The sequence below is a fragment of the Prinia subflava genome, chromosome Z (assembly GCF_021018805.1).
Source record: "Prinia subflava isolate CZ2003 ecotype Zambia chromosome Z, Cam_Psub_1.2, whole genome shotgun sequence".
Classification (NCBI taxonomy): Eukaryota; Metazoa; Chordata; class Aves; order Passeriformes; family Cisticolidae; genus Prinia; species Prinia subflava.
In genome coordinates this window covers 47,478,004-47,501,350 of record NC_086283.1, presented here as the reverse complement: position 1 = coordinate 47,501,350, position 23,347 = coordinate 47,478,004, and the positions used below count along the sequence as shown (strand labels likewise).

At 40.9% G+C, this 23,347-nt stretch overlaps 1 protein-coding gene across 1 annotated transcript in view; it reads left to right on the top strand.

The window, feature by feature from the left end:
* The first annotated feature begins 1,497 nt into the window (after positions 1-1,497).
* The window catches only part of LOC134564177 (guanine nucleotide-binding protein G(q) subunit alpha-like), a 119,587-nt gene continuing 97,737 nt past the window's right edge, over positions 1,498-23,347 (top strand). Inside the window, exon 1 of the mRNA XM_063422870.1 lies at positions 1,498-2,106. Coding sequence (XP_063278940.1) covers positions 1,971-2,106 — 136 coding nt within the window. The 5' untranslated portion in view covers positions 1,498-1,970. The remainder of the gene's footprint in view (positions 2,107-23,347) is intronic.

Sequence of the window (23,347 nt, the reverse complement as noted above, 5' to 3'; positions counted from 1 at the left end):
CAACTTGGACTACAAGTCATTGACTGGAATAAAGAAAAAAGATTCCAAGTTGTATCAACCATTTTATACACTGTATATACTAGTACAATGTAGATCTAAGTGGAAATCATGCATTTTTTTAAGTAATGATTTTTTTTCATGCTCTAAAAATTTGATCTAATGTATTATTTTGCTGATTGGTTTATTTTTTTGTTTGTTTGTTTATTTTTAATTTCCTCATTGTCTTATACATTATGGCAGACCTTACTTAAATAGTTTTGTCAGGACATATGGAAGCTTCTAGGAAAGAGCATCTGAATTTCAAAACAGATGTCAGCAGGTGCTGGTGAGGTATCAGACATGGAGCTAGAAGATAGTGATATGCCTTTCTACCCACTACCTAGGCTAGTACCAGATTCACAGCCGATTTGGCAACATTCCTAGATACAAGTAGCTTAAAATGGAGGTGGCCAAAGAAAGTGCAGGTGTGGGAATTCTGTGTTGAATTTATGAATTCACAAAAACTAGAAGGTGCATCAGTGCATAGTGTTCGATCGTATGCCAGCTTTCCAGGGACTGGGCCTGAGGCAGGGGCTGGGGCGAACAGAACTCACCGCAGCCGAGTATCGGCCACACCGGTGGCGCTCCCTGGGGTGTCCCAGCGCGTTCGTGCCGAACGCACGGGTTTGCCTTCCCAGCAGCGAGTCAGGGCACTAAACCTTCTGACGGTGTGCGTGTGTCCTGCTCTGCCTTTCACATTCCAGCCAAAGGTGGAAAAGGCATTTTCGTCTCTTTCCTCCTTCCTTCCTTCCTTTCTTTCATCCGGCCACATTTTCCGCCAGTCCCTGCCAACCCAGCTCATCTCTCCTAGGATGGGAACCGAATAAAAATGTGTGCCCACGACTAAAAACAAAGGAAGCGAAAGCAAACACGGCGCTGGGGAAGGCGCTGCCCGACAGGAGAAACCGGAGCAGGCACAGCTCCTCGCAGCCATTTGGCGTGAGAATCCGTTCAGTCCCTCCGCGCACCTCCTCCCGTACCCTCCTCCGCCGCCGCAGGGCGGGCGGGGCAGCCCTGGGGGGCGGGACAGCGCGGGCGGGGGCTCGGCTGCCCCGGCCGCTCACCCCCACCGCGCCGCGGGGCGGAGAGAGAGCGGGAGCGGCGGCGGGACACGCGCCGCCATATTCCTGCCGCACCACGCCCGCGGAGCCCAACCATTTATAAGGCGGTCGAGCTCGACCCCCGCTAGTGTACTCGTTTCCCTTTCCGCTGCTCTCTCGGCAACGCGGGCAGGGCCGAACCGAGCGGAGCCGAACGGCGCCGGCTCCGCGACAGCGAGCTCCGCTTTCCCTCAGCCCCCGCCTCCTGCTTGAAAGAGCGAGCGGCCGAGGCGGCGGGAAGGAGGAGCGGCCGTGGGGAAGCTCTTCCTGCCGGGCAACGGCGGTCTCGCCCACCCCGCAGGAGCCGGCTCCCGCTCCGGGGGCGGGGAGCGGCGGGGAGATGTGTGCGTGTGCGGGCCGGGGGAGGGATTAGCGGGCATTAGCGCTTCCACGGGGGGTGGGGTGGTCGCGTCGGAGGGCGGCGGGGGTGTCGGCGGCCGCCAGGGACACTCGGGGGCCGCACAGGCTGCGGGCGGCGGCGAGGGAAGGGGAGCAGCGGGGCGAGGGGCAGCTCGGCTGGGTAGCGCTGCTGCTGCTGCCGCGGTGGATGTTTCCATGTTGTTCGGTGCATGATTTAGAGGAGAGGAGGAGTTGGCAGCGGCGGGTGTCAGCGGCAGGGAGCGGGGATCCGCGCCGCCAGCGGCCCTGCCTTTCTTCTTGCCCCTCTGTGGCATCGAGACTGCTGTGCCTGCGCGCCTGCCCTGCGGCGGCCCCCGGGCTCTCGGAGAGCGCCTGTGCCCCCCGGGGCCGGAGCGGCGGCGGGGTGCGTGTGTGCGAGTGTGCGTGCGGGTTTAGGGGGGGTGGGGGCTGTGTCTGAACCAGTTAGGAAGAATGACTCTGGAGTCCATCATGGCGTGCTGCCTGAGCGAGGAAGCCAAGGAAGCCCGGCGGATCAACGACGAGATCGAGCGGCAGCTGCGTCGGGATAAGCGGGACGCCCGCCGCGAGCTGAAGCTGCTGCTGCTGGGTGAGTGCGGGGCTTCCTCCGCCCGTCGCGGGTCGGCCGCCTCGGGCCGCGGCCGGCGCGCACGCCCCAGGTGCCGCCGGGCTGCAGCCTGGGCATCGCCGCCGGCGCGGTCCCTGCAGGCACCGGCGGCGGGGACGGGGCGGCAGCGACGGTGCCCGCGGCGCCTCTGGGCGCTCGTCGCCCGCGCCGCGGGGAGCCGCAGGCCGAGCCCCCGCCGCGGGGAACGGGGCGTGTGTGCCCGCCCGGCGGGCATCGTCGGCGGGTGGGTTCGGTGTGGAACGGGAAGCGGCCTTTCAAAATGGAGAGGGAACTGATGGCGGGTGAGTGAGGGGGCTGCGGGACGAGGGGCGAATGTCGATGTGTGTGGGAGAGCGATGGTAGCGAAGCCGATTAAGGAAGGGAGTCGCTGTGCAGGTCGATCGTAGCGGGTGTGATGTCTCCATTGTTCCGTGAGCTTCGGGAAGGTTATTAGCTCACCGGTTGCATTTTTTAATTGTGTTTTTTATTTATTGAGGTAAAGCGGGATAAGGTGCTTGTACTCAGCTTGCGCACCGGTTTCTATAAAGGAAAGGGAGCCGCAGAAGCCCACATGCACATGCTAAACTGAGGGGTAACCTGAAGTGTGCAGGATGATTACAGGATCTTTAATACCGCTGGAATCCACCCACTGGTCAGGAAATAAAATGAACTGTATAATTTCTCTTTCATTAAAACAGAGCTTGCTATTTTGGAGTTGAAAGTACACAGAGGCGGCATTTGTCTAATAGAAATTTGGCTTATGTTAGAATAAGCCTTTTGAATTAAAGTATGCCTGCCCGTGTCCAGTGTGATGCACTGTGTATCGTAGCTCCCTGGTAAGAGTTCCTGCCTGGACTTACAGGCCTTTAAATGTTTTTGCACTGCTGTCTGATGTGTGGATGAGTGAGTATGTTCCCAATGGATGTGGGATGTTTACAGGGAAGATTTCTTTTCTTGGGCCATGTATGTGGAAGTAGTGATTTATACTGGGGTAGTAAACTGCCTCTTCAATGAGGTAAGGCAATTTGAAAGGAAAATCTTGAATATATTTTAGTGCTTCCATATGAATATGCTACTTCCTGAAGATTATCTTCTGCATATAGAGAAGGTTGGGATCTCTAGCTGATGTGGGAGAGAAGGAGTGGACATGGATACAGGACTCACAGTAATAATGTTCTGTCATGTTTTGGCTTGGTTTTGGTCTTTGGCAGTGCATGGTGTGACTTCCAAGATTCACAGAAAGATAAAATAGATTCCCCTCGCTTCATGTTATGGATGTCTAAGTACGATTAATGACAGACACTTGTTTCAGGAGATGCAGTTCATACATTTGACCTGTTACTCAGGTCCAAATTTTTTCTGTACATTCTTGATTTCTCTTCCAGCAGTGCTAGAGGCTTCTCCTAGATTTTCAGATATGTTTGAAATTCACTGAATGAGACCGATATATATTACCTAGAGAAGAAATTCAGTTCTTCAGTTAGCAACACAGAACTTGAGCTGCATTCACAAGGTCCTCCCACCACTAATATGAAGTACTGGACTAGATGTTGGTAGGCTGGAGTCCAGTTACAGCATTGCTTTGGACCAGATAGTGTGTGGTGATTTGCAGAAGAATGGAGAGAAGCCAACTCATAGAAAGAATTAGGGAAAACTCTATTAAGTTCCTCTGTAAAAGATTTCTACATTCCTCATCAGTGCCAGCTAAGAGTTCCTACAGGCTTTTGAAAGTGCAGGCGTGATGTACTAGAGATCTAGGGGGGCGAACTTTTGGCTGCCTGTACTTACAGCACATCCATATACCTGGGTAATAAAACCAATACAGAAATTGTTCCTGTCCGTGCATTTTTTTTGTGTTTTGTTTTGTCAGCCACAGTCATATGTTTTACTGAAAGTGTATGTGCACGTTTGGATTAATGCTTAATGATCTTGTCTTGTGAAAAGCAGCGTGTGGTGAATGACTCTTGGGGTCTTGGTATTGCACAGACTCAAGTTTCAATTTCTAAAAGAATTTTAGGGAAACTTCTTCCATAAATGGATTTATCTTAAGTACCTTAGAGCACTTTTATTTTAGTCACTTTCATTGCTTCCCCAGCATAAGCAATTGCTCATTTACTAAGTTTGTTGTTTGTATGGGTCATCCGCGTGCTTATGAGACAGACAAAACCATTTTCAAATGAAAATATATTAGTTAAAAATGGTGAGGCTGGTGGCATGAAAACCATCTGAACATGCTTAAAATCATCTGATATTTTATACTGAATAGTTGTTTACTGTCCCATTTTATCTCTTTCCACCTCATTTTTATGGGGAAAATCACTAGTGCTGCTTAATTTCATGTAAACATAAGCAAATGTGTTTGGGATTTTTTTTGTCTGTTGTTTTGTTGGCTTTTTTTTCTTTCTTTCTTTCTTTCTTTCTTTCTTTCTTTCTTTCTTTCTTTCTTCTTTTTTTCTTTTCTTTTCTGGAAATGCCAATTTCTCAGTCCCTCTCTTAAGTATTATTTGGTATGAAAAACCTAAGCACAGTAAGGGAGTATCCTTTGACTTGTAAAGAGAATACTAATGCAGTTTAAGCTGAGCCTTGTTAAGTGGCTGTACGTGTTCTTCAGACTAGTTGCAAGTGCAAAGTGAAAGGTACTACCAACCTTTCAAGGCACAAACAAGTGTATCTGTGCTAGGTTGTTTTATTATTATACTTGCTTAAAAATTAGATGTACACACATAAAAATGCACATAATGTAGCAAACATAAAGAAAAAATTAATCTTTTTGGTTCAGAGGAAAAGGGGTTTTTTCCTCCTTAACTTGTGAAAGACACGGTGCCTTCTTGGTAAAGTAGGTTCCTCCTAATTGTTACTGTGTCACACACACATGCGCACAGACACACACATACACTGCTTGATACAGTCTTCTAATGATACTTTTTTGCTTTTCGTGAAATCAAAGAGCTCAAAATCCAAAGTAATTTGTGTAAAATTTCTGGTGTGTGCTAAGATTATTTTTAGATATTAAATTAAAAATAAATGCTCTTTGATTAAACATTAAAATACCACATTTAAGTGCTTTTTTGTACATCATTATTTGGGGTTTTTTGACATATTAGAACAGGACAAAGTATTTTTTTACGGATGTAATTGTGGAAAGCCAGAATCCATAAATATACACAGAAGCATATTACATAGTAGTAGTCTCATCTAGCAAAACTTAGCAGTAGTGTTTTGAGACACTTTGGAATGAATGCAGTCTTCCACCGAGTTTGGTTTTAATCTGTGTTTTTCAAACTCTTCTGGATGTCATCACTGCTGAACACTTTGAAAAACTCTGTGATTGTTCTCCAGAGCTTGAAGTTGTTAATATCCATCCATAACACACTGTTTTTATAATTAGGGGAGAAAACGAAGAGGTGTTCTAATGTTGGCCTATGCCAATGTGTTCTGCATGTTTTTATTTTGAGCATGTATGTCATATTTATTTTTAAGTAGTAAGAGCTATGTACTTACTTTTTTTTTTTGTCATACTTCCATATCTGATTTTTTCCTGCTATCCATGTAAATTTTCCAGGGGCTCAGAAAGCAGCATTTGAGCCTTCATGGTAGGTTTGTAGCCATAAACCATCAGTCCTGGACGTAGTCTGCCTGTAGACTCTATACACTAATTCTGTACACTGTTTTCTCACTGGGATATGCCTTGAATATCTAAGATAATTATCTGCAAATTTTGTGCTAGCTATGCTTATGAGTCTGTAAACCCTGGCCAGATTAGGTACTGGAGATATATGTGATAGTGCCATCTTTTTGCAGTGGTTTGGTTGGTATTTTGTCACGTGCAAAGCATGTTTTTTTAAGAGTTAGGTGCTTCTTATTTTAAAGATAGTGAATGTGTCAGTGAAGAGACTTGACTTGGTACAAGTGTCCTTCTGTTCTCTGTGCTGTAGCACGGAAAGTAGATGGATGATAAGCCATTTGAATTGGTATGAGCAGCAATCTTATGCCAAAAGATGCTTTTGAATGTAAGGTGAATATATGTATTTCTTAAATCTGTGTCAGCAGAATTAGGTGTTGAACATGCCGAACTTGGTGTATTCAGAAACTGGCAGACTTTGTGTATATACACTGAAGAGGAAATGGGTCTGTTAAGCCAACAATGGCAAACTCCTGTTTCGTATAATTCCTTCAGCTGGAGAAACGAACTTCCTTGTTTTTCTTGTAAATGGTATTTTCATTGGTCTGCCTTACTCACACTGAACTCTTTCAGATAATTTTGGGTAATTGACACAGTACATATTTACTACTGTAAAAGGAACAAATAATTAACTTAGCTCTTCTTACGTATTGTAGCTGGATAGGTAAATATTTAGCAGAAGCTGTTTCCAAGGAAATACACTTTCATTCTGGATATTAACATCTCAATGTATTCTCATATATACAGATATGTCCATCTATAAGAACATCTTTTTTGTGGGGTAGGAAAACACAAATCATCATTTGGATATTGTTATGATAATGTGAAGAGAAAGTTTACGAACATTTATTTTTAGTGCACCACAAAAGGATACCTTGTGTGCAGCCGTTAAAAAGGGTTTGTTACTTTTTTGTTTTTACTACTTGATAAATGATCTACACTTGCCAAAGTTAATAGGAACTAGCAGAAGTTCTGAACAGTTAAAGAATTCAGACTAATTCAGCTTTATTTACATGTCAAAGAGCCAAGTGACCCCAAATTTGTATGTTACACTGACAAACAATGTTGAATAAATGTAAGATGAAAAAATACATGCTGAGCAGAGAAATCTTTGGAGAATGGGTATTTGAGTGTGTACTCAATGAAGAAATAACAATTCTGCTCTTATAGTTGCTTCAAATTAATTTTGTTGTTGTATGGTGGTAACAGCAGTTTCATAGGGGAAACCACTACCTTGCAATTTCTGCAAAACTAATCACATAGAGGTGTGAAATTAAGTAAGGTAGACATGCAATTAATGGTGATTAGCTTTGTTGCAGCAATAGAACGCTGTAAGCACAATATTTTTTCTATCAGCTTCTGTAAGCTGAATGGTAGAAGACTGAAGAAAATCTGTTCTTGTACACAAATGCCACTGTTATGAACGGCTGTTACTGATGAAATTATAAAGTTTTTCAGTATTCACCCTTTTTTACTATAATTATCATACCTGGCAAGAACGAAGAGCAGGAAATCAGGAGAAAACAAAGGAAGAACTAGCATGTAGGAAATACTAGGAAGTCATACACATGGTGTTGGTCAAAAAGAGGGAAGCATGCCACAGGTTTTAAACATTATTAATTCTGTGCAAAGAAGTTGGATGTGTTAAAACTGGATGAGAGAAGTCCAAGAGATATGAAAGTTTTAGAAGTTAAAAGTTTTGAAAGTTACTGAGAGAGTTCCAGGAATAGCACAAATGTTTTTTCAAGCTAAACTTAGGTTTAAATCTGAAGTGTTCTGAAAGCACATTGTTCCCTCAATAAGTAGTGCTGATACTGAGACTAAACTGAAGCGTGATTGTCTACAGCATTTTGTCCTTTGTAAGTTTTCAAAGGACAAATGGCATGGAATAATTAAACTACCTAATTTATACACTCTACTTACTGTTTATCTGTAGTGCAGAGTTTTATCTCAGAACCCTAATGCAGATACAGTTGCCAACAGAAAAATACTATTGTTAATTTCATTCTATGTTTGAGAAGGTGGTGTGGCTATTCCAGAAACAAAAATAGACCCCACCAAGAGAGATTCCTCCCTTGTCAATCTGTTAAGGCAGAATTACCTGACAAACTGCTGTAATGAACTGTGTGTTTTAGGTGAGCCCTACTGTGTTGGTTCAGCTCATCTTTCTGTGGAAAGCAGGTGGTGTGCAATACGTGCATTGCTTGAGTAAGCAACGGAACATTAGAAAGTTTATGAAAGTGGAAGCAACTAGTGTTTCAGTAAATTGAAAACATAAAGATTATATCACTATTGCCTCAGCACAGCTGAGCTGTCTATTGACAGCTTCCTCTGGGAATTTTGCTGTTTGTAATTTAGATTGACCTGTGTGTGGAAGAGGCATCTGTACAGGAATGAATGAGACTAGGTCATTCTGACTAGTGCCAGAGTCTGAGTCTGTTTGCTTCAGAGTACATGGATAAGATTTCTACCCAAGGCCCTGTTCCCACTGATTATCTGTCTTTTGTTTGTATCTAGGAGAATGCCACTGTGATCATTGTTGAAGTACTTCAGCACTCAGGCCCAGCTGTCAAAAATCTGTTGAAGGAGGATTTTTTTCCCAAATGAACTTGTGGAAAGAGCAACTTAATTTTGAAATATGTTGTATTTCTTCCCTCTACCCCCAGCCTTCTCTTCTCTAAAGAGCTGAGTGCAGTTAGATCCTTATGTCTTTTGAAGTTAACTGAAAAATACAGCTCAAATCTTGCCGTATCACCAAATGTGGATCAGTGTTTGCGCAGATTGGGTTAGCCACCTTTAAGTTAAATCCAAGGTAGGAGCACAGGTTTCTGTTCTGTATGAACTTGGTGTATCTGGATGTGAAAAAAAGCGAACCCGTTAGAGATTCTTTGAGTAAACAGGAATCAAGGTAGAAATTACTCATTTAGTTACTATATAGCCATGAAATGAACCTAAAGAGATCCCATTTTTGATCATACCTTTATAAGCTAAGTTATAATGTAGTGAACATGTTTTAGGTACACTGTTAAAAATATTTTAGTTGTAATAGTATTTAGTCTTTTGGCACAGAATATACATTGCTATCTAGTTTTGTTAGTGTGTCTGTCACTGTACCTGAGCTATATGCTCACCAGACACTTGCATACACTTCTTGGTCCTTGGCTAATTTGTTGCTCTCATGATAGTGTTTGAATCCTTATACTGAATGAGAATTTCTGTGAGTTAAGGAAACTTGCTTTTATTTCCTTGTTCTGTAAAACCATCACAGGAGAGTTTTTAACTCCTTTGACTTCAAAGTTAATGTTCATTATCTTGCTTATATTAGGGAATGTGGAAAAAGAATGCTGAAAGGTATTCCAGCCCACATTTCTGGGTGAACAGTCAAACAGAAGGTTGCTGAAGCAGCTGGTAACTCAGAAGGCCAGAAAAATGCAAAACACAAAGAAATCGGAAAAGATGCCATCATTCTTTATGCTTTTGGGAACTGTTGAACAAGTATGGAACTTACATTTTGCTCCAATAATGGATTTGCAGAGCATTGTAAGGGCCTCTTAGTCTCATAGACCAGAACAGCAAAAGTAATTGAAATTAAATGCTGAAAAATAAAGGCATAATCCACGTATCTTGAATACATTCTTACACAGAATGTAAGATACTGTGCAGGTATTTGGTGGATCTGATGCTTGTCTTTTTGGAATGTGCTGTCTAGATAGTGTTAAAATGAAATATTTATGCTGATAGTTAAAGCCTTTCAAAGATGGTTTGCAAAAAGGAACAATAAAAACAAAAAACAAACCCAAAGTACTCCTTTGTAAAAGTCATTTTGACTCAGTTAATCTTTTAGGAGGGAAAAGAATGATTCTTACAATACTTCTTACTTATATTTCTGTTTGATTGTTTGTTTTTAAAAGAATATAGCCTGGAAACAGACGCTGTGTAGTTATGCTAGGGAGAAAAAGCCAAAGAATAAAGGGCATATTCTTATACCTATATTTGAGTAACTCTTTTGTTTTCTTGTTTGTGTGTTAACAGAACCTGATGCTTAGTAGTGTTTTCATACACAGCAATAATCTTCATACCACTTGAATCTCTCCTGTCCTGCAGCTGCCTGGTTTTTTTTGAGGGGTGGTTATCATGTATGCACCTGGTCATCTTCAGCAGTGGATGGGATTAGTAGTTAATCCCAGAGTGCCACCCAAAAAACAGCTCTCTTGACTGACTTGGCCCATTCTTAAAAGAGAGATTTAGAGATCAAAATCTGTTTATCTCATTACCATTCCCCCAATCCACTAAGTCCTCTTCTAAGTGAGTTTTTGTGGGAGATTTAGTCTGGGAAGTTACAGGTATTGCATGTTATGGCAAAAGAACTTAGTATAAAACCCCATGACAAACACTTGAGAAACTTTCTTTAATCCCCCAAAGTGGGGGAAACCTCTTTGGCAATGTTAAAATTCAAGAGAAAACTCGGGCTATAATTTAGTCTTTAGATCATGGAACAGATATTCTTTAAATATTTGTTGAAACATATAGAAGATGTGGAGTTGTTCATCCTAGAGTCAGCCAACAAGGCTTGACAAAGGACTAACTGTCTGACTAATCTTGTGGCCTTGTGTGATGGTGTAACTGTATCAGTAGACAAAGGAAGAGGTAGATATGTCATCTATCTAGGCTTCTGTAAGGCCTTTGGTATGGTATTCCTTCTCAACAGTCTTATTATTAAATTGCAGTGAAGGAAGTTGGATGGATAGACTCTCTGATGAATAAAGAATTGACATGGTGGCTGCATCCAAGGAATTATGGTTGGTGGTTTAATGGCCAAGTGGAAACAGTAATGAGTGGTCCCTCAAGGAATCATACTGTTTAATACTTTCATTATTACATAAACAGTGGGAAGGTGCACTCCCAGCAGATTTCCAGGTGACACCAATCTGAGAGGTACAATTGGTACCTTTGATGGGAGGTAAGTAGGTCTGCTGGAACCTCAGCAAGGTTCAGGAGGGCCAAGTCCAAGGTCCTGGGTGTGTTGCCTGTGGCTTGGGACAACCCTTGACATGAGTAGCATGTGTGGGATGAATAGATTGATAGTACCTCTGTGCAGGAGGACTTAGGGGTGCTGGTGAATGAAATATTGGACTTGAGAGAGCAGTGTGCACTTGGAAAGCCAGGCCTGCATCAGAAGTCTGGCTGGGGGGCCAAGGGAGGTGATTCTTGTCTGGTAGGACCTGGAATATTGCATCCATCTCTGTGGTCCTCAGCACAAGAAGAACATGGACCTTTTAGACTGAAAAGAGCTCAGAAAAGAGCCACAAAAAATCATCAGAGGGATGAAGCACCTCTCCTATGAGTAGAGTCTGAGAAAGTGTGGGGTTTTCAGCCAGCAGAAAAGAAGGTACCAGAGAGTCCTTGGAGCAGCCTTTCAATATACTGAATATACTTCAGTATATTCAGTATAGGAATGTATATAAGAGAGCTGTAGAAAGACTTTTACCTGGGTGTGTTAGTAAGAAGTCAAGGAACAATGGTTTTGAACTGAAAATGAGTAGATTGAGATTGGACTCACAGAAATCTTTTACAGGGAGGCAGGTGAGACACTGGAACAGGCTGCTCATAGAAGCTGTGGATGCCCTATCCTTGGAAGTGTACAAGTCCAGGCTGGAGGGGTCTTTGAGCAACCTGATGTTTTGGGTGTCATTGATGATTTTTGAAGGTACCTTCCAACCCAAACTGCACTGTGATGCTGTGGTTGGACTGGTGTGGTAATAAGTGATTTCCTGAAATTAAAGCTGTTGTACATTTTCCTAACTTGATAGCTGTAAGAAGCAGTGCTGTATACATTTTTCCCCCCCTCTGAAAACACAAAGTGCACCTAAACATACTTCTGTTTTTCATGGTAAAAAGAGAATATTGAGAAGAAATAACATGAAAATATTTTTTTGTACTATGTTCGGTTTCCTCTTGGTCTCTGTTGATCTCAGTATTGAATTGGTAAATAAATTAAAGGAGATAATACACATTTACTCTGAGTGACGCAAAGATGAATTTCATTTAGGTTACTGGCTCTCCTGGTTTAGCAGCTTATTTCATAGAAAAGCAAAACAGGCAATTTAGGAGTAAATCTACTTTCATCTAAATGTAAAACTGGGTATTTTCTACAAACAGAACAAAGATTCACTGGAATGACTGTATTTCATTAAATTGACTAATAGCATGCTTCATAGAAGCACGGAATGCTTAGAGTGGGAAAGGTTCTTGACGTTCTGACCCCCTGCCGTGGGGCAGGGACCTTGCACTAGACCACGTTGCTCAGTCCTTGTACAGCCTGGCCTTGAATGCTGCCAGGGATGGAGCATTCACAGCTTCTCTGGGCAACCTGTGCCAGTGCCCTACCACCGCCACAGTTAGCATCAGTAAAATGGCTTGCCTTACAATGCTTTAAGCTTGGATTTTAACACCATTGGTGTTCATAGAAATCTAGAAACATTCTCTGCCCAGAACAATTTTTGTTCTCTTGATATTTATTTACTTAATTGCATTCATCCTTTCCTCATACCTGCAAGGCAAGATGATAATGAATTCGGATTCACTTTGAGTTTGTTCTGTGTTTGGCTCCACAACATAATAATACACTTATATTAATTATTAGATTTAATTAGGTTTAAGAACTACACTCAGTAATCTCTGAAGATTTTGGCCTTTGAACCCAAACTACATAAACAACGTGAGCAGAATTTGCTAATAGCTTAATTGTGGCTGTATTTCCTACGCAAGTGCAAACCTCTGATGCTGAACAGTGAAGTTAGTATATATGCCTTTAAATTCTTTTCTTGGAGAAATTTATGACACAGACATTCTCTGGATAATGACATTCTTGAGGATATTTATTTTTTTGTTTTGGAAGTTTACAGCCAGGTTGGTTTTATTAGTGCAGTTTTCATTTGGTTGTTCTCAGAAAATAGTTTGTCTGAATGTTTTGATTTACAGAACTTTTTGGTCTGCAGTTTCATGTAGTAAAGTGAGAAGTACAGATTTAAGTATTTACATTGCATTTTTTGTCTATGGAGTTTTCCCATTGAATAATATAAAACCAATAAAGCAGGAGATTGTCTTTTTGTTGTTTAAAGTGACAAAATATGGTGGGAATTTTTTTTACCTGGTAATTATGCAAAATTACTATATATGACTATATGTCTTGTCAGGCTGCTAGGACATAGTCTTTTGTTAGAATAGTTTAAAAAGGGGGGGGTAACTATCATGAAAATACTTGTAATGCTTTTGCTTCATATTTTGGTTATTTTCAAAGAGTGAGAGTACTTTCTGGAATAGTCCATAGCTGCAGAAGCCTGTGATGACTTTCTCTGTGTGTTTGTTTTGTCTTGTTTACATGATACCAAGCTACTTCTGCTTAGTGACATGGAATTTTCTTATACCTTTCCATTAATTTGCAGCTTTTTTTTTTCATGTGCACAGAGGATCAAAAATTGGGAAAGTAGTAAAAATTGAGCCGTAAACAAGATAAATGTTTCTTTGTTGATTTGGTATAACTGTCTTATTTAAAACAGTATTTCAACCTACCAATCTGGACTGTAGTTTAGGTATAGTGACATTAGTTGTACATATCATTATGCTTAATAACTTAGGCTTGTTTGTGGATTTGGAAAGGTTTATTTTGTGGATATTTATGATGGGTTTTCTTCCTTGAGCATGTGTGTGTCTTCTGAGAGGGTGGTAATGTGGTTTTTGAACCAAAATACATGGTTGTATGAAATGCTGGTGACCTATCTGATAAGCTTTATATATTGTGCAATTTGTTTTCTGACGTTAGATAAAGTATAACTGCAAAGCTGATCTTTTAAAGTTCATCGTAATCATGAACATTACATTTATTATCAACTTCGAGGACAGAAAGAAAATATTCTAGTATCTTGGGGCTCAGTCTGGATGGTTCCATAGTTCATAGTAACTTTGTAACTGTAGGTTGGATTTTATGATCCTTAATTGTTTTTGTAGCTGGTTTTTGACTTCTTTCTAATTTAAGGTCAGTACCGAAGTACAGATCATGAGAATTGAACAGTGATGTGTATATACTTTTTATTACAAGTTTGTAATTACTAATAATTGTAATTGCTAATAGGTACCACTGTTGAGGTGTGTTCAAGGAGTGTCAAGCCTATTGAGCCATGACATTAAAGTGTTCATGTTTAGATGATTGCTGTAACTTAAATGCTTTTCTAAATAATTGCTTTTTAGGGTGAGTTTAGTCACTGTTTGACAAGTTTATATTTAGCAGTATTTAGATACACAGGACTTGCCTGTTTCTGCTTTACAGGTTATTCTAATACAGTTTTTAGCATCATACTATTATCATCATTTTTTACCAGTTCACAGCTTTTACATCACCTATGAGTACTGTCAGTAATAATTTCATGTTTTTATTTTATCTCATGGGTGAGTATTTTGAGGTTTTTCTAAGTTTTAATATTGTTGGGATCCTGTTTGGAAGACAGTTGTCTGTTTGCCTGTGAAGTACCAGACAAACAACTGTTAATGAATGCATGCTGTGTTGGGCTATTGTATTATCAGTTGCTTAGCAGATGCCTGGTTCTTCAAAACCACTGACTTTGTACAGCAAACCATCTGAATACTGTAACTCCATCGGTCTTGGTGTGCAATCTCTTTCCCTCACCTGTTTTTCACCTGTTTTTGAGGTTTTTTGGGTGACAGTTCGAGAGTTTCAAGTCAGTATGCCTTTCTAGCCAGTCCTGCTAAAACCTTTGGACCTATGACTGACATTCTGACTTGAATAAATCCTCTGTGTTGTTAGTCTTCAGTGGGCACTCTTTAATTGTCCTTGCAAATGTGGTCTGTGCTTCCCTAAGTGAAAAAAAAATACATGGGTGTTTTTCTGTGTTAATAAATATTAAATATTCTACAGCAACAGTTTAGTGAGGGACCAGTGTGGCTTGTCATTTGGAAAAAAGTGGTCTTATGTGGAGCCCCAGAGATCATCATTTGACTTTTTCTCTTAAAAATGGTTGAGATTTCCCATGTTTTTGGCTTACCTACTTCAGTTTTCTTCTTTTGCTTCCTCTCTTATCTAGGCTCATTTTATTGCTTTTCATTTTTATTTTTTCTTTGTATGATTGTCTAGGCTACTTCATAAAATGTTCTGAAATGACTCCCAGTTGTTCCTGTTTTAAATCTAAATCCAGTTATTTACACTTCTAATCCTGTCAGGTTTTTGCTAAAGTAGTTCTCATGAACACAATGTGCTTATAACATGCTTTTACTACTGGTGCTGAACTTCTTTCATTAACACATAACAAATGGTGTACAGTTGTAATCATATGTTCCTGCAGCCACTTTTGACGGTGGTTCTGACACATGCTCCTTTTCTTCGGAGGTATTTCTGTATGGTGCTTTTCTGGTTTAGGAATCACAGTTTTTAAGCTTGCAGAAATACCAGGGTAACTTGCTCGAAACCTTTAGCATCAGTTACATGACCTTAGGAAATTATATTTTTCCTCTTCACGAAAGCACTAGAGAAGCCCTGCTTGCTTGTCTATTACCTTTCCTGTGACTGTCATCTCCTATGGCATCAGCTTGTGTTTCAATTTTTCCCTATTAGAATTTAAACAAAAATATGAAGATCACTAGCTTCCAGCCAATTCTGAAGTGTAAAATGAAGCTGACCACTAAATTTCATCTTGGGTAAATATTTCCTTTAGTTATACCTCCTTCTTAAAATCAATATATATATATCAGCAATTTGGTGGGTTTATCACCTGTCTAGAATATTTGTACAAACAGTTCAGCCTCTCCATATTATTTATTTGTTTAATTTCAATCCTTCTTCAATTTTTCTGCTAAATAAGTGCACTTCTCTCCCCATCTTCCCCTTCACTTTCAACAGCGCAAGGATACTTGGACACCTCTGGCCAACCTGCCTTTCAGAATGCTTTTCTTCCTCTTCTAACAATGGAAATTGCCCAAATTCTGCAACTTTTGTCTTCCACAGAAATCCAGGGACCAGTCCCCAGCCCAGAATTCTGTCATGAATTCTTTTCCTGTCCAGGAGTTTACCTCTAGGTTTTTCTGTTTCCTTCTGGTATAGCACAGTCATGTTTAAACTGGTTGTCAGGATGATAAATGTTTAGTGTTTAGATATTTATAATTCACAAGATTCAGAGTAATTAGTCTGATGGAATGTACTTCAGGCACATATACCATATCGCTGTCATTATTTCTATTTAATAGTGTTGAGCAATCTCTTAGAGCTATTTGCAGGATCTTGCTTGCATCCAGATAGAGTGCACTGTGGTGACATAAGAATCCCAGCCTTCTGTGCCTACACCTCGGTAACTGCAAGCTTTTCCTGAGCCCTGCATGCACAGTGGTCGTGGCTCATCCACCTTGGGAGCACTCTCTGGCTATACAGACCATACAGCAGTGCTTTTGTCTAAGGGTCAATGTTTGGTGAATGCTGGTAGCAGCTGCCTAGCTCTTGTGTGAAATACGAAAACAGCTTGAGGTTGTACCTTGAGGAGCACTGTCTCTAGAGGCCTGCTATAAGGAGTTCTGCATCTTCTGCAGAGGAATCAGATTTATCCTTAGAAAGTGAGTACTTCTTGATATCAAAGAATAACTGGATGTTCCAGGACTTAACTGCAGTTGGAATAGTCTAGGATGCTTACAGGACACTTTCTTCCACTTACCTTCACCTAGGTGTCAGACTTTCATGAATAGATTTAATCTTAAATCTAAATTCTCATCTTAAAAATGAGGATTTGAGGGCCATAGGACCACTGTGTACCTGTGGGACTGTTTTCTGGTGTACCTATGGAACTCAGAAAGTTCTTACATAATTTTTGTATGTATGTTAACACAGCTGAGGCACAGTCAGGACTTGACACTGTACTGACGCAGCCTGAATACTCTGGGGAAAAGGTTTCTTTATCAAGTGGAGAGAGCACTTCTCTCTCTTTTCCTTTTGACTGGTGGGCAGTGAGTCTGAGGTTAAGCTCACACTATAAGAGATACAGGTGTGGAACTCCTAGAGGGATTCAGGCAAAGAGTGTCTAAGGTAATGAAGGGACTTGAATACTCTGCTGTAAGGAAATGCTGAGAGAGCTAGATCTGTTCAGCCGGGTGAAGACTCAGAGAGGGTCTTAACAATTTATTTTAAGTATCCAAAGGGAGCTTGCAAGGAGGACAGAGCCAGGCTCTGTGAATCTGTGAATCAGTGAATCTGATGCCTTTTCATTGGGCAAGAGGCAGTGGGCAGAGCTTGAAATACAGGAGATTCTGAACATCAGGAAAGACTTTTTCACTGTGAGGATGACTGAGCATTGGCACTGGTTGCCCAGGACAGTTGTAGCATATGCCCTCTGTTAAAAAATCATCTCCACATGGTCTTGGGCAGCTTGTTGTGGCCCTGCTTGAGATCCCTTCTGACCTCAACCAATTTGATTTTGTGAAATACAGTGACTGTGATGGACTATCATCTCGCAGATACAGATCAGCTGAGTCGTTGGTTCACCCTCACCTTTAATCATACAATGTGGGGGAAATCCTATGGGATTTATATTTCATTATGCTACACTTGCTCACCAGTGCTTAGAGGTATAAAGAATTATTTTGTAAGTAGTCCTTGATCACTGTGACCAGTTACCTGAGGGGAAATCAGTCAAAATGTTACTTTGGCAGTTCAGAAGTCTGCAGTGGCAGTATGCCAGCATGCTTTTCCCAGAGCAGCCGCCTGTGCAGCTTAAGTCTGTCTGGGAAGGCAGCAAGGTAGCTCATTACCCTGAATTGTGGGCTGGTATAGGGCTGTCTTTCAGCTGATCCTCAAGTAGCCACAGGACTGACACAGGCTGAAGCTTTAAGCAGTCGACTGTAGGCTGAGAGGCCTCTGGGTGTGATCCAGTGTCAGTGCTCTTGGTAATGCCGCATCATTATATAGGGTAGTTGTGGTTTTAGGGGTTTGACATATTATTATAAACTAAGTAGACACAGCAGGATTGAAACCCTCCAGCTTGGAAACACACACTTTGGCATCATCCTGAGACCGTGTGTAAACTAAGTGCATGATGCTAACTGTGCATGTAAACCCAGGTCAGTACCAAAGCATCCTGATAAGTGGTACATGGATGTGATCACAAACTCAGTTGTTTTGGTGATACTCAAAAAGATGCTCTGTCTGCTGTCAGCAGATTCCTTTTGCAGAAGACAAATTATTTCTAGATAAAGTAGCAGAAGAAAAAATAATCTCTTCTCGTACCCTCTAAATACTTATCACTGGCAGAAAAGTACTGCAAAGTTAGAAGATTATTTGTAAAGATGAATATTAATTCTCAGTGTGTACATTCAGAGAATCACAGAATCACTAGGTTGGAAGAGACCTTCAAGATAATCGAGTCCAATCCACTCCTAACACCTCAACTAAATTGTGGCACCAGGTGCCACATCCAATCTTTCCTTAGACACATCCAGGGATGGATACTTCTCCACCTCCCTGAGTGGACCATTCCAGTCCTTTATCACCCTTTCTGTAAAAACCTTTTTCATGAGAGAAAGAAATGTGTAAGTCTTGTGATTCTCTGCAATGGTACTGTGCACCAAATTATGTGTATTCTGAAATACATACAAATAACTTTTTAAAATAACCAGCCTATCCAGTCAAGGTTGACAAGATTGGGAGTAAGAAGTGCATGTACTGCCAGTCTATAGCCCTGCCATACTCAGGCCCGGTACTGGAATAGCAGAGCAGCCAGCACCTGCCTTGGCTCTTGGCAGTGCTTTACTGTCTGAGCTGACAGGACTTTACTCTTTAGCATATGGATGCCTGCTAGAGGGGCTGGTGCTTCTCTTAGGGGATTTGTGGTAATGGTGGGACAGGATAGAGGCTTTTATGCAGAGAGGCACCCACTCCTAAAGTAACAGTCCTACTCTGACACCCTTATTGCTGCCTTTAATAACACCCCTCCTAGCTAGTGTTTTGAAGATGAGTCTACCCTACAGTTGAGTGATGTGGCACATCACATCTCCAGTGCCCCATCTTCAGTACCTTAAAGTATCTGCTTGATGTCCGCTGATCCCTGTGATACCTGGGACAGTGAAGCGTGAGGGAGGCTGTGAAGCACACCTTAGCTCTCTCTGCCTTGGCTGTGCTGCAGGGAGACATGGAGATACTGGCGTGGTGTTGTGGTAAAACATCTCATTCAGTACACTTAGGGAGACGTGGGTCATTTGTCAGGCTGCACTGGAGTTGGAACCTTGGCCCATCCGTAGGTCCGTGTTTTAAAGACTGGTGCTCAGTGCTCATGTGGAAACTGGGCACTGAAATCCGTGAGGAGAGCTGTACCTTAGCAAATGAGTATGTAGTTGTGATTGGCTCTTTGTTGTTGCTTTCTAAAAATGGTACTTTCAATATTATTTTCTAAAAATGGACTCTTGGGTTTATTTTCTTGTCATAACACTGTGTTGTTTGTTTGGGATTTGTTTGTTTGGGATTGGATTTTGGCTGTCTTTGGAGCTCTCCACCTGTAGGATTTCTTTGCATTTTAACCTGTAAAATCAAATGATGGCAAGTTGCTTTCCAGGCTCTCCTGAGATAATTCCAGTAATGAGTCAGCTGTTTAGTGTAGGGGATACACTATTCTCTTTTCTTTCTTTGTGAAAACCAATAAATGAAGGAAGGTAAAAGCCATCTGAATGTTGGATTATCTTTTTCCCTGTCCTTTGTAAATAGCCTGCTTTAAGTGTACAAAAGCCTTTGCCTCATACAAAGATTTATCTTTTGGTCTGCCCACTCCCCCTCAGAATAAGGTATGTTTAAAAAAAACCCCAAAAAACAAAAAACCAACATCAAAACCAAAAAGAAGAAAAAACACATCCTTAGAAAAAACAAACCAACCCTACCAACCCTTTTCCATGTACCTTGAAATATCTCAGGCTTGCAATTGTAAATGAACTGTAAATTAAATTTACAGTTTTGCAATTGTAAATTAATTGTAGATGAAAAGTAAACCTTCCTGCTAGTCTTCTTTTGGATTCACCTTGTTAATGAATCCCCTTTCACAGAGAGAAGAAAAATGATTCTCAAATGAAGTTTTTTTAAGCAGAAAACCTTCCTCAAAAGCTTGTAATGCAAATTATGAAGTTTATTAGTTTCACAGTAATCTTTTTCTCAATTTCAGACAGCCCTTTAAGTCCATCAGCAAGCAGGGTAGATTATTTTTCTGATTCTGTGTTGTGACATAAAAGTCACCTAGGAATATTTCCTCTTTTTCTTAAATTAATGGTATCTCTGTAACAAAGTATCTTGAGCTGCTTGCTCTTCTTAGTAATCTCTTTGTAATTATTGTGTTATGAATTGCATTTCAGAATGGTGCTGGAGATGACACGAAGCTTTATTCCTGGATCACTTAATGAATCCATACCATTATTTCTCAAACAAAATCATGATTCAAACTGATCTAGGGTTGTGTGGTTGGGTTTTTTCCTTTTTTTCTTTCAGTTTACTTTGTGATGCTTCTGATGCTGTAAACTGCAAGAGAACTGACAGCATGTTGCCAATTTTGCTGGTTTTCTGCAATCCACTTAATCATTATAGCTTGGATCATAATGTGTGTTTCTTTCCTAAATGATAAGGCTTTAACTCAGGGCTTGATGGATCATTCTCTTACCTTCACACAATAGCTTTTCTTTTTGGAAAAATGTCATACTGAAACTAAATTTTCAAGCAGGGTAAGTCAAAAGGTAGTAGTTGTTACTTTCATAGGTGATGTTGTTTCCCTTTCTAGCACATCATCCAGTTTATACACTGAGATAGAATATAGATTGAGGTACCAGTGCTACCAAGGAGGCAGATTGTAGTTTACATTGGACTGGAAATTCTTGCCTGGGAGTAATAAGTTTTTCATGTCTTAGCCAATACTGCCTAAACAGCTGAACTAAACTTCACATTTAAATATCTTGGGAACATCCTGTTACAATTCCATAAAAAGTGACTATATATAGAAGTTCCTTTTCATTCTTTCTATTGTGTACAATCAAGTACTTACATTTTTGATGCTACCAGTAGTTCAATTTTTTCTGAAAATCCTTATTGTGAAATGTATTTTAGTGGTGTCTCACTTGGTCTAAACTATGTAGTCATACTGATATTTGGAAGTAATTTTTGACTGATACTTTTGACTGATATTTTGAATGTGTACATGAAAGATCCTGTCACTCCTCTAAACATCTGTTTAAGGGCACTGGAATTCATTAGTTTATTTGCAGTACCTCTAGCTTCTTTACTTACTGGTTTCTCAAACTGCAACTTTTGGCATGCTTGGACACCTGGTTGTTTATATTCATCTTCATCATGCCATACTGTCTAGGTGAGGAATGTGTTCGGAGAGATTGCCGATTTCCTGTGACCTCTGCCAGCGAGCACTGAAGTATTTATTTACCTTCTGACCTGATTCAGAAGCGCGGAGAGAACTGGGTGAATGAGTAAGCATGTGTGTAAATAGCTAGAACTTTCACGTTCAGAAGCTGAGACTCATTTTTGATCAGGGCTGAGAACTTGCTTCCTTCATCTGATCCTGCTTTTCAACACATGGATGTGCAATACATGGTAGTGTAGTTGAACAGTAAGTTACCTCTCTTGAGAGGTTGGAACTGGGAGTTTGAACTGATTTGGGCAAACAAGAGAAGATAATCAAACTTCTTCTGTGTACTATGTGACTAAGCTAAGCAGAAAGCTGTTTGAAGTAGAAAGGTTTTTTTTATCCTGTAGTTGTATTTTGAAACAGAGAAAATGTCCTCACACTTTATATGAGGCTTCCTCTGGTAGACTGACTCTTCAGGTGAGCCCCTCTGGGACTATTACCATACTGCAAAGCCTGGGAGGTAAGGAGCTCTGGAAGCATAAGTACAGTCCCAAAATGAAACATAAAAGGTAGTAATTAACAAAATGGCGATCTCTCAAGTACTTACTGATAAATTCTTCACATGGTCTTCAGTTTTATTAAGGATGAATAAATAAGCAGGAGATGCATGAGAACAACAGTAGGTACTTGTTGCTTCTGTTGCGTGTATGTAACAGTGGTATTGAGGAGTCAATTAGTTGTTCATGGGTTTTTGGATCCTAACTGATAAATACTGAATAAGCTTTAAAGATACATAAAAGCTTATACTCTATGGACAGACTTGTATTTCCACAGGCAGACTTTGGCTGAACTGAACAGCATCGTAACTATAATCAATGCATATACTTCAAGTGGACATGTCATATAATTGTTAAGTTCCATGAAATAAACCTCCTGTCACCAGAATGGCTTCAGCAAGTGGAGCAAAGTCATATTAGAGAGAAACCAAAGATGTTCCAGATTGATTCTTGTTTATACACTGCTGTCTTTTTGGATCATAGGTGCACAAGAATATTTGTAATAAGAGGGAGTAGCTATACAGCACTGCAGATTTTGAAAGTGCTGCCCACCCAGCAGCACTTCAGTTAGCTAATCAGTTGCTCTTTCACCTCCATGTAGTTAATAATTATTATCACGTGTGATGATAGGTGGGGGAGTGCAAACAAAGGCTATTTCTAAGTTAGCAAATACTGAGAATGAGGGTGTGTCTGTAGGGCAAAACAGAAGATGTGGATAACCTGATGTCCATGGCCAAGAGGTTTTTTTTTTGCTTTAGCCAGGTCTAATCTCATCCTAGGGACTAAAGGCCTGTTTGTGGTTACAATGCATTTGTTGTGGCCCTTAACTTCAATTTTTACTGGTTCCGTTCTGAAGAAATTCCAAGTTCTCAGTTGGGGTAGTTTGAAAGCAATTGGAAAGACCACAGCCAGCAAAACAGTTGAGGACATTTAAGCTAGGTTCAGAAGAACACTTTTGAAATAAACACTAGTATATGTCTATTCACAGGGATGCTGTGGCGAATGGTTTCAGGTGGGAGCTTCACTATATCTACAGGTTAATTGTTTAGCCTGGAGAAAAGGAGGCGGGCTCAGGGGTTGTCTACAACTACCTGAAAGTGGGTGTAGCAAGGTGGGGATTAATCTCCTAAGTAACAAGTAATAGGACAAGAGGAAATGGCCTCAAGTTGTGCTGGAGAAGATTTAGATTGGATATCAGTAAAAATTTCTTCATGGGAAGGGCTGTCAAACACTAGAAAGGGATGCTTAGGGAAGTCAGCATCCTTGGAGGCTGATTAGGCATGTGGTTAAGTGGTGAACCCATCAGTGTTAGGTTAATGGTTGGTCTTGGTGATCTTCAAGGTCTTTTCCAATCAAAATGGTTCTATACTTCCGTGATTTTCAGAGCTGCTAAGGGTACTTCAACTGGAAAAAAGATTAGTGTTTGCAAAGCATCTCCCAATAGCATTTTATATACATGAAAAAAGACTCTGGTCTTAGCAATTGGCTGCTACTTTGTGTAAAAGTGATGGAATTTGCATTTCACCTCGAGAGTTTTCCTTTCCCCACAACTGCTGAGATATAGTGAAATATTAATTCTTAGAAGTAGGTTGGTTTATGTTGGAAAA